Here is an 11,791-nt window from a genome sequence, read left to right on the forward strand (position 1 = left end):
TGGAAAAGGTGACAATGAGTGAATCTTCAAGGATAAGAGTGATGGGAGATTATAGTTGTCATTTCTTGATGGTTCCTCCTTCCTATATACTTCCATACTTCTATATGGACTTTTCACGATTTGAAAACATCTTTTTACAAAGGACCCTATACTCTAATCAAAAGTCCTTAGTCATACCATGGTTTTTCATAACTCTGCCTGTTACTGAGGCTGTTTCCTTTGTTTAAATGCTCTTAGCCACAATGCTTGCTTTCCGTAGCTGCGTTCTTCCCTGGCTGATGGTTGTTTCCTGTTTATAGTCTATAGTATCCATTACATTATTTTGAGAATGTCAGTTTACACTCACTATTTTTCCCTCCTTTTTGTTTTTGTTTTTTAATTTCATTTTAACTTTTTTATTTTAGAGAAAGAGAGTGTGTGAGTGGGGGAGAGGGGCAGAGGGGGAGAGAGAATCTCAAGAATCTCTACACTGAGTGTGGAGCCTGACACGGGCCAGTCCCACGACCCTGGGATCATGACCTGAGCTGAAATCAAGAGTTGAACCCTCAGTCACTCAACCTACTAGGCCACCCAGGCACCCCCTCCATTTTGTTTTTTTTATTTTTTTATTTTTTTATTTTTTCATTTTGTTTTTTTTAAAACCAGGCTGACAGTTCCCTTAGGCCAAGAGCCTTATCTGTCTTTTTGTCCCTGGAGCACTGTGAAAGAGTTCTCAACAAACTCCAGGACTGGATCTCTTTAATAAGTTCCTTTTGAAAGTCAGTTATGATCAAGTAAATCATGGTACAATTCTTCATTTTTACCTTAATGAATAAGATGCTTTCTTAGATGTACTTATATCAGGTGCCACAGTTAATGAAAAAAGTTTAAATTATAACGAGTTTCTTTTATCCATGTATTACAAAATGACTACTCTTAATTCTTTGTATTTCAGAGAAGATTTAAAAATACAGAAGTAATTATTATGCTAACAGATTGGAGTGAGCATGAATGACAGTCACTTCTACATCTTGAAGAGAGCCTCAAGCCTCAGTTTTTTAATTTTCTCTCCCTTCCCGTTTGAACCTTCTATTTTGGTCTCAGGAACTGAGTTCACAGTTGAAGGAAGGAGGCCCCAAAGTTACTGAGATAGTCTATGGAGTGAAGAAAACAGGATATTTAAAGGTGACTGTAGTACAATTAAACCAATGCTTTATTTTTCCTTCTCTACTAACTTGTTATTTAAATGTAATTAAACACCATTTGATGTCAGTGTACTTAGCTTTATTTTTTTTGTAGAGTCTTTTTTTAAGCATCCCTTTTAATGTATTAAAGAGTCTTCATGTGAGGATATTTTCTGGCTATTTTGATTTCCCTTTATGATTTCTTGTATATTTATGCCTTTCATAATTTAATGGAATACCAAAATAAACAACCTTTATTAATTATGTTTTTGATGGCATATAATAAGTTAATATATAAAAAATCTGACAAAATACTCATTTAAATTTTTTTCAGAAACTATGAGTGGAGGATCTCAAGTCCACATTTTTTGGGGTGCCCCAGGTGGTCCACTGAACATGACAATGTCACAGGAGCGAACTTCTTTAATATCCAATGATGACCCCTGGAAAAAAATTCAACTTTTATACAATCACCGTTCTTTACATCCGAGGGATGAAAAAGGCATGCGTGAAACTCTTGAAGACTATCAAGTCCTAGAAGCTGTTGGCCCTCCAGATCTCCCTCGTGGTCATTTTTTAACAAAGGCAATGAATGAACCTGTTCATGTGAAAGAAGACTTTACACATTGTATTTCTGAAGCGGAGACTGGAATATCCCAGAAGAGTCACCTCTTAGGGGTGAGTGATATAACTAGTTCTGATGTGCAAATACGTGAACTTAAGGGCAGAGTTCAGCATTTAACTGAAGGAGAAAAGTATCCAAAGCTTTTCGGTGACAATAAGAAAATCACAGATGAACAGCACAAAGATCAGTCAAATACATGTGGTCAAAACTTTCACAAAAATGTCTTTCAGTTAGATCATAAGCATGCCGCTGCACTGGATTTGGTCTGTGGTACAGAACACATTCATACAGGGCCGGGAGCTGTTGAAACAGAATGTGTGCCAACCGGACATTATGAGGGACAAAACCAGTGTCTGGGGTTCTTTTCCTTGAAGATGGAAGATAAGCCAAGGTCTGAACCTGTTAGAAGGGTCTCAGACCTTAAAATATCTACTGATACTGAATTTCTTAGTATAATGACTGCCAGCCAGGTTGTTCTTTTATCTCAGAGGAAGTATAAAGGACAAAATTCTAGAAATAAAGGGCCCATAAGTGTGGAGAGTGAACCAAAGGCAAGTCATGGGGAAATAAGGATAACTGAAGATAATTCGATTCAGCCTAATAATGATTTTGCAGGAGATGAAAGTGGACAAAACCAAGCACATTCCCTTGAACTCTTCAGTCCTGTTTGTCCTGAAACAAAAAGTGGTGACACTCACGTGAAGCCTGATAAACGTCTTGAAGAAAATATAGGATCCCAGGAACTTTTCAATTTTGAAGACAAAGTGCCCCCCAGTGATGTATGTATTGAGTCCTATTGCTCAGGAATACTGTGTTCCCAACTAAATACCTTCCACAAAAGTTCTACTAAAAGAAGTTGGACCTCTGAAGATAAATTGGGCCATTCCAAAGCTCTGTCTAAAGCCTTCCAACCATCCAAGAAAATTAAGTTGGTTTCTGATGCAAGAGATCCTACTGCAGCAGTGGGCCAGAGGCGTGTGTCTAGTTTTAAGGGGATTAAAAAGACATCATTAATAAAAAATTGTGATTCTAAAGGTCGGAAGTATAATTGTTTAGTCATGGTATTATCTCCATGTCATGTGAAAGAAATAAATATAAAATCTGGGCCAAATTCTGGCTCTCAAGTGCCTTTAGCAACGATCGTGGTAACTGACCAATCAGAAATTAAGAAGAAGGTCGTTCTGTGGAGGACTGCAGCATTTTGGGCACTTACAGTGTTTCTTGGAGATATAATTTTGCTCACAGGTAAGGTCATCATGGGATGGTGGTAGCTTAAAGCTGTAGGCTTTTCCGCACTCCCACGTTTACCCCGCCTTTTTACCGTTTGCCTCTGTGGGAGCCAGCGTGGTCCAGCCCCTTCCAGCATCTGCTTTGGTCTCCTAACCATTGCCCTGTATCCTGTGCTTTGCTGTTTCTGGGCCTGTGCTCTAGTCTGCTTTGTTCTGAACCTCCCTTCCACTCCTCTTTTAAGAAGCCTTTCCTGGTCGCACCCCTCCTTCATTCGCTCTGTTAGCAATCAGGTCATATCATCAGACTTGCTCTTTGTTTTCTTATGGCTTTGTCTACGTGTGTCTTATTTTTAAGCCTTTTCTTTATATTAGCAGTCTTATGAAAGGACAGTGTTTCTACTCCTTACTCCCTGATAATGCTGTGCACATCGCATTCTTAGTGAGGGATCAGAGACAGATTTTCTATTGTGTTTTTAATTACTAAAATTGTATTAATCACATTTGGAAATGTGGAAAGGAAGAACTCTTGATAGTAAACCAGCCTCATGTCACCACCGGTAACGTTTTGGAGAGTTACCGTCCCGTTGTTCTCCCTGTGCTCCTTAGAATGTATATACGTACACAGAGGATGGTTGATGTTTATTGGGAACTTATTTTGTGTTTTAAACTTTGCATGTATGTCAACTCATTACAACAACTGTATGAAAAAGGTATGGATTATTATCCCCATTTTTTACTTTGAGGAAACTGAGACCCAGAAAAGTAAAGCCACTTACCCAGTTTCACACATCTAGGAAGTGGCAAAGCCAGGATTTCACCTAGACTCTGGAACCCATACTCTTACTATATACTTGTAATCATTAAGAACATTCTTTTTTTTTTTTTTTAAACATAACTTATTGTCAAATTGGCTAACATACAGTGTGTACAGTGTGCTCTTGGTTTTGGGGGTAGATTCTCATGATTCATCGCTTACATACAACATCCAGTGCTCATCCCAACAGGTGCCCTCCCCAATGCACATCACCCATTTTCCCCTCCCCCCCGCCATCAACCCTCAGTTTGTCCTCTGTATTTAAGAGTCTCTTAGGGTTTGCCTCCCTCCCTCTCTGTTTGTAGCTATTTTTTCCCCCTCTTCCCTTCCCCTCCAGTCTTCTGTTAAGTTCCTCAAGTTCCACATATGAGTGAAAATATATGATATCTGTCTTTCTCTGACTGACTTATTTCACTTAGCATAATACCTTCCAAGGAACGGTTTTTACCTTGCTTCTTTTTCTGACATAAGAAATCTAACATTGTGTTACAGGTTCTTCATTAATTGAAATAAATACACATTGTATTAGACCAGAGATACCAGTCATTTTAAGGATGAGTCCCAGACTGGGAGGAAACTGATTAAGCTCAATAACGTGTCTAAAGAAAGAATGTGGTAGAGAAGAAGAGTGGGTGAGCCTTAGAAGCTAGGAAAAAGAAAACATGAAGGCAATCATTAGTGGTTCCCACCTAATGGCTTGCTGGGGGAATGAGAGCCTTGGCTATTGTACATTAGGTGCATCAGGCTGTACATCAGGTGCAGCCTCTAATAAGGGGATAAACGTGGGCTATAACCCATAGGCCCAGCACGGTCCCGTCCCACTGGCAACGTCATCTTATTTGTTGGCAAGGCGGTTCATCCAGCTCCCTCTGTTCTGATTCAGTGCTCACTGAGCTGCCCTTTGCTTATGATCTGGCTTCCCAGGTGTGAAACTGCCTACAAGGTGAGAATTGGCTGCCAATGTTGTTTCTGTGGCAATTAATGCCTCAGTGAAAATTAAAAAAAAAAAAATTGTGTTCTGTTTTTTTTTTTTGTTTGTCTCATGAACCTGTTTAATGTGAGCTTATGTTGCCGAGCTGAAATCTATTTTGGGGATGCTGACAAAATCAGATTCCCCAGACTATAAAGAGAGAGCTGAGCCCTGGACTGGTTATTTTACCAAGGCAATTACTGTCACTGTGTGGGCCCCATAGGAGGACTTTTCCTGGCAGATGGAAACTCAGACCTGCCATCTCTGTGTTTTCCCCTAGTGTCCATACGGTTGTTAGCAACTAGGTAACCTGTCAAGTGACTTTACCGCTTTACTTAGCCATTTTCTCATTATAGGATGTTTAGATGATTTCTATCAGCACCTTTAAAAATAATATCAGGGTTTTTTTTCCCCCTCTTTTACCTTATTTCCTTAGTAAAGTAATCTAGTTCATCAATTTCTGAATAAGTTTCTTTTGTTTGTGGGGACAGATGGAAACTTCATGGAAAACAGAGAAACCTATACTTTCCTAATTAGGTAGTAAAATTATATTTACATAGAAATTTGTAGGTAAACTCCTATGTTAATTAACAGCATCCAATTGTACATTATTATATCTCTATGTTGGATATCTCATACTATCTACTGATATACACCCCAAAACTGAAAATTTTCCCACAGCAGATGTATTCTAGATCACGTTCCGTTCAGTAACACAGTTGACCTTTTGCCGTTAGACTTTCAGCAATAGAATGAAGAGATGCTGTAAGTAAGGATGGTCTATGGGAGACTGCTGACCAGAATTCAAAGAGGACCTTGGGCCCTATCTGGGGGAAACCACAGATTTTTAAGAACAAATAGGAGAGGCTCTAGGGCACATAAGTGAGAGGGAATCAGGACAGCCAGGAGGCAAGGGCTGGGCCATTGATTCCACTCCACCCTGTCACCAGTGATTAGCAGGTCACTAACCCAACATGGGTTTTACAACCTAGTTTTCTGAAGTCTGTCCTTGAAATTTCTTATTTGTTCCTTCCTGAAGAGCAGGCATCCTGATGGTCAGATTATGAAGAGTCTAAAATGCTGTCCTAGCTATTTCTGGCCAGGCAGAGGGGAGCTGAGTGTTTTTTAAACTAGTTAATGGATCACATTAATGTTCGTGAAAAATTACTCATTGGCCCTGGGGGACATGGATTGGAGGTGGGAAGGGGACCTACCAGGAGAGAAAGGAATGCACGATATAAAATAGCACTGTCAAGGGCTGGTGGGGAGACTCACGGGGCAGTGTTCAGCAGGTGGGGGTTTGGAGACAGAAGGTGGGGAGGGAGAGGTAGACGTTCAGGATGACTTCACATTTTAATTTACCTGGCTAGCTCCACAGTGCCAACAAATGAGATGGGTAATGTGAGAAGAAAAGCAGGTTTGAGCAATTTTTGAATTTGGAGAGCCAATAGAATATCCAGTCAGGAATGTCCGTGAGGCAGTTGTGGATAAATGGGTAAGTGGGTTTGAAGCTGGGGAAAGGGTCTGGGTGTAAATTTGGAAGTGACTACTTGGAATGTGTGCATCCTTGTTTTTCTTCCTTATTATCTCAAAAATTGGCTACTATTAGGATATCTTTATACCTCTAGCATTTTATGCACTGTTTATATTCTTTTATGCACTGTTTATATTCTTCCAGAGATTGATATGTCTCTGTCTCTAACTTACAGTTTTGCTCTACTTGAAATTGTTTCTACCTGTTGGTATATTTAGTTCCACTTTATGATTCTTTTGTATCCATCTTAGATCATAGAGCTCCCTTTTTCCTATTGGAAAGTGTTCCTTACCTCCAAAATCTTTTACTTTTAACATCTGTAGATGAAGATTACCATGCTATTGAGGGGAAAATAATCCAAGTCCTTTAAGGATGTCTGATATTCATATGTGTTTGTGGCAGAAGGGGTAAATGCATACTAATATTATTTACTCTGTTAGACACTACTGTTTTGGAACCATTACTTTGCTTCCTGCCCCTAAATGATTTCCTTTTAATTTCTCAAAATAGACACTATAACATTTTTTTTTTTTTACATGAACAAAAGCCATTAAACCATTCTTTGTGGAGCAATGAGCTTCCATATTGATAGTGTTCGAATATACAGAAGTAATTCTGTTGTTGCTATATTATCATTTTGTGGCTTTAGGCAGATGATTTAACCCACTTGATCTTTAGTTGCCTGGCCTGTGAGAGATGTTAATAATATTTTGCTATGATTGGCAAGTTAACCACAGTGTGAAGGAATTTATGACATGATCAGAACTTTTGTTTCTCCCTGTCTAGATGTTACTGTTCATGAAGATCATTGGGTTGGTGAGACAGTACTACAATCAACTTTTACCAGTCAGTTATTAAATCTTGGGAGTTACCCGTCTGTCCAGTCTGAAGAATGTAAGACACGTTTTAAATGTAATCATTTCTTAGTATTCAAAAGTATATATACATATTAGAAAAAAAAGTTAAAATAGTAATTTTACAAAATGTTTTCTAAATGGATTAGCTGGACAGTATTGGTTTATTTTCTTTAGTAAGACTGAAAATAGAATTTATAAAAATAAACTTGTACATTGTAAATCATATTTGTTTTAAGAAATATTGGGGTTCAGTTTCCATTTTCTTACTTTCCTTAGAGTGTCCACATAGTGGTAGTTCTTAACCTTTTAGGGAGTCCTAGCTCTCTTAGAGAAGCTATGTGCCCTTTCTCCAGAAAAATAGACTTAGGTAGATAGACACAGAATTTTGCACATAACTCCAAATGGTTCCCTGGACCTCTAAAGTTCTCTGTTGCCAGGCTAAAGTTCTCTGTGGGGTTCCCCAGCCTCTGGTTAGGAACCCTTGAGGTCGTGAGAAAAGCCTGGGCCTTCCACTCAGACAGTTGTGGTTTGAATCCTTGTTCTTCAGTCCAGCACTGCAAGGAAAGACTACCCTCCTTCTCTGACATCCATTTTCTCTTCTTTAAAATCAGCACTGAAGAGCCCAGAAGCTATCTTTTTCTCCAAGAAATATATATATAAAAAAAAAAAAAAACAAAAAAACAAAACAAAAAAAAGAAAGAAAACAAAGTAAGGGAGACAGTATAAACTGGTAGTTATAGTCTCTAGAGTCAGAGCAAGATTTGAATCCTGACCCTACCACTTGCACAGTCTGTGTCTTCCGGCAAGTTACTTAACCTCATTGTACCCTTGTTTCCTCATCTGTGAAATGGAAATTAAAATACATACGTAGCTTATAGGGTTGCTGTGAAGATTAAATGTGAGGTATTGAACCTGCATGTAATATATAATAACAATACAGAAATATTAATGGAGAAATAGTAAGCAAAATGTATTTGATGGAATACTGAAACAGTGTCATAGAAAGATAGCTATGAGTACATAAGAATACACTGATTTTACAAGAGATTAATTAGAATAACAAGAAAGTTGTGTGGCATGTATGGAAGGTACAGCATATTCCAACCCGTGAATAATAAGTATTCTCAAAGGAAGGCAGGGTAGGTAGAAGAGAGTAACAACAGTTAGAACAATAACAAAGGTGTTTGGAAAGGGTTAAGATTTCCCTGTTTCCGAGGGAAACTAGTCAACAGAAAATCAGCACTGACATGATCTCATAAAATAACTAAAGTTGAGTTCTTCACCTACCCAGTTTATATGTATGAAGTGTTGACGTTGTTTGAAGCACTGTGCACCGGGGGTACAGTGGTGAACAGTGTCCACCTGGTGCCAGCCTTCGTGGCGCCGATGTCCCTGTGTGGCGGGCCGATAAGGAAGAACCTACAGACATGAGGGTGATATGAGTGCTATGACGGAAACTAACAAAGGGCAGAGATAGGAATACCATAGATCTGGCTGCGAAGGGCTGCTCGTGGAGCTGAATTAGGGAGTTAGGAAGTTACTGCAGTAGTCGAGGTTGAGAGATAATGGGTGGCCAGCAGAGATAATGAGAAATGGATGGATTTGAGATATAGCTTAGGCAGACCAGTTCTATAGAAGAAATAGAGAAAATTATTCAAGACCTACCATACAAAAATGTTGCCAGGCTCACATCGTTTCACAGGAGAATTCTACCAAGAGACCAGATAGTTCCAGTGCTCTGAAAATTCTTCTAGAATATTGAAGAAGGAAACTTCCTGATTCCTTTTATAAAGTAAGTAAGACACTGACACCTAAACCAAAGAAAGACATTACAAATAAGAACACAGACTAGTATCGTACACGCATACAAAGTCTAAACAAAATATTAGTAAACGAAATCTAACACTACCTTAAAGAAATAATGACCAAGTGAGATTTTTTCCAGAAATGGAAAGATGTGTTTCAATATTAGAAGGTCTATGACTATCATATACCATATTAATAAATGGAAAGAAAAATTGTATGATTATCTCCATAAATATTGACAAAATTGAGCACCCCTTTATCATAAGAAGCTCTCCAGGAAATGGAGTTGAGGATACTTTCTCCTTCAGGATCAATAAATATAGTATCAATACAGTGGTAACAATTACAATACAGTTGATACTGTGTCACTAAAACAGATGTATTTAGTCCTAATGCCAGTATCTTATTTAATGGAGAAACACTAGAGGCATTTCCACTAAAATCAGGAACAAGGTAAGGATGTCCACTATTTCTGCTGCTCGTTGCTCGTTATCATGATACTGGAGTTATCAACCAATACAACTAGACAAGCAGAGGTATCTGGATGGGTGAAGAAGAGTAAAAACTATACGTGCAAATGCCTTGATAACATATCAGAAACACTCCAGGGAACCAAAGAATCAATTCAAACGATAAAGGAATTCAGTGGTGCAACAGGATACTAAAATTAATGTTGAAACCGTCACTAGCCTTCCATATACAAACACTGAACAGAGGACATGATGGTAGGGCAAAAGTCATTGGTGAAAGCAATAAAGAAGATACTTCGGAATACATTTAACAAGAAATTTGCAAAGCCTATATAAGGAAAAAATTTAACCACTCCAGAAAGAAAGAAAGACAAGAAGAAATGGAAGCACAACATTCCCTGTTCCTGAATAAGGTGACTCAACATTATAATGGTATCCGGTCTCCATAAGTGAATTTATAAATTCAGGACCATCTCAATAACAATATTGGGAAGCCATGCTATGGCATATACAACTTGATACTAACCATCGTATGGAAAAACAAACATGCAGGAATATCCAGGAAAACATTCAAAAAGAGAAAGCACAAGGGACCATGCTTACGAGACAGGCATTGAACTGTAAAGCCTCTATAATTAAAATAGTGTGATACTGGTACATAAATAGACAAATGGACCAGTGGAATAGAACAGGAAGATCAGAATTAGACCTGTATACATATAATTTAGTATATGACAAAGATATTATCTGAGATCACTGAGGTAAAGGTAAACTTTTTAATAAATGGTGGTGAGGCAACTGGGTAGCCATTTCGAAAAAAGAGAAAATTAGAACAGTATCTCACACAAAATAGAAGAATAAACTCCAAATGGATTAAAAATCTAAACATAAAAAATATAACCATTCAGTTACCAGAAGGAAACATGGATGAATTTCTCTATCATCTTGATGTAGGGAACACTTTCTTATTATTACTCAGAATACGGAAGCAGTTAAAGAAAAAAAAGACGGATAAATTTGACTGTAGAAAAATAAAATTTTGGGGTGCCTGGGTGGCTCAGTCGGTTGAGCGTCCGACTTCAGCTCAGGTCACGATCTCACGGTCCGTGAGTTCGAGCCCCGCGTCGGGCTCTGGGCTGATGGCTCAGAGCCTGGAGCCTGCTTCCGATTCTGTGTCTCCCTCTCTCTCTGCCACTCCCCCGTTCATGCTCTGTCTCTCTCTGTCTCAAAAATAAATAAACGTTAAAAAAAAAATTTAAAAAAAAAGAAAAAGAAAATTTTGCATGACCAGAAGCACCATTAACAAAGCCAAAAGACAATCTGCAGACTTGGAGAGAATATTTGCAACATACACCTAGACGAAAGGCTAATATTCCTAGTATAGGGAGAACTCTTACAAATTGAGTGACAAAGGACCTGATAGGAAAATGGGAAAAAGACCTGAGTCATTCAAATTAAAAGTACACAGAAATTTTATTTCTTACTATCAGATTGGCAAAATTTTAAAAATATGATAACACATGCTGTTGATGAGGCTGTGGGAAAACAGGCCCTCTGACACATTGCTGGAGGCAATGAGAATTGCTGCAGTTTCTGGAGAGATATTTGGTGATACAAAATTACAAAGTACGCATGTACTCAGCTTTCAACCCAGCAAGCCTACTTGTAGGAATCTGTCCTAAAGATACAATTATAACAACATGAGGCAGTATTTGTAATTGCAAGAGGGAAAAATTGGAATGCCTCTACATAGCAGAATGGTTGATTAAATTGTGTTACATTTCCACAGTGGAATACTATGCAGAACTAAATTATTTTTATTATTATATTTTATTTAAAAATTAAAAAATTTTTAAAAAAATATTTATTTTTGAGAGAGAGAGAGAGAGAGAGAGAGAGCAAGCGAGCATGAACTGGGGAGGGGCAGAGAGAGAGGGAGACAGAATCTGAAGCAGCCTCCAGGCTCTGAGCTGTCAGCACAGAGCCTGACAAGGGGCTTGGACCCATGAACTGTGAGATCGTGACCTGAACCGAAGTCAGGTATTTGACTGAGCCATCCAGGTGCCCCTTAAAAAAAATTTTTTTTTTAACGTTTATTCAGTTTTGAGATAGAGACAGAGCATGAGTGGGGGAGGGGCAGAGAGGGAGACAGAATCATGCTCTGAGCTGTCAGCACAGAGCCCGATTTGGGGCTTGAACCCATGAACCATGAAATCATGAGTTGAGCTGAAGTGGGATGCTTAACTGACTGAGCCACCCAGGTGCCCCATTATTTTTTCTTTTCTTTTCTTTTCTTTTCTTTTCTTTTCTTTTCTTTTCTTTT

The 11,791-nt window shown here is 38.5% G+C and overlaps 1 protein-coding gene across 5 annotated transcripts in view; it reads left to right on the top strand.

Moving 5' to 3' along the window:
- The window catches only part of SHLD2 (shieldin complex subunit 2), an 87,905-nt gene that overhangs the window by 45,196 nt on the left and 30,918 nt on the right, over window positions 1–11,791 (top strand). For 3 of the 5 annotated variants that reach the window (XM_049646273.1, XM_049646272.1, XM_049646274.1), the window contains 2 exons: window positions 1,498–3,033; window positions 7,122–7,229. In XM_049646273.1, coding sequence (XP_049502230.1) covers window positions 1,498–3,033; window positions 7,122–7,229 — 1,644 coding nt within the window. Of the gene's footprint in view, window positions 1–845; window positions 1,165–1,497; window positions 3,034–7,121; window positions 7,230–11,791 lie in introns of those variants that run through there. The other 2 variants (XM_049646276.1, XM_049646275.1) reach the window with 2 other exon arrangements.

Source organism: Panthera uncia, chromosome D2 (genome assembly GCF_023721935.1).
Source record: "Panthera uncia isolate 11264 chromosome D2, Puncia_PCG_1.0, whole genome shotgun sequence".
Taxonomy (NCBI): Eukaryota; Metazoa; Chordata; class Mammalia; order Carnivora; family Felidae; genus Panthera; species Panthera uncia.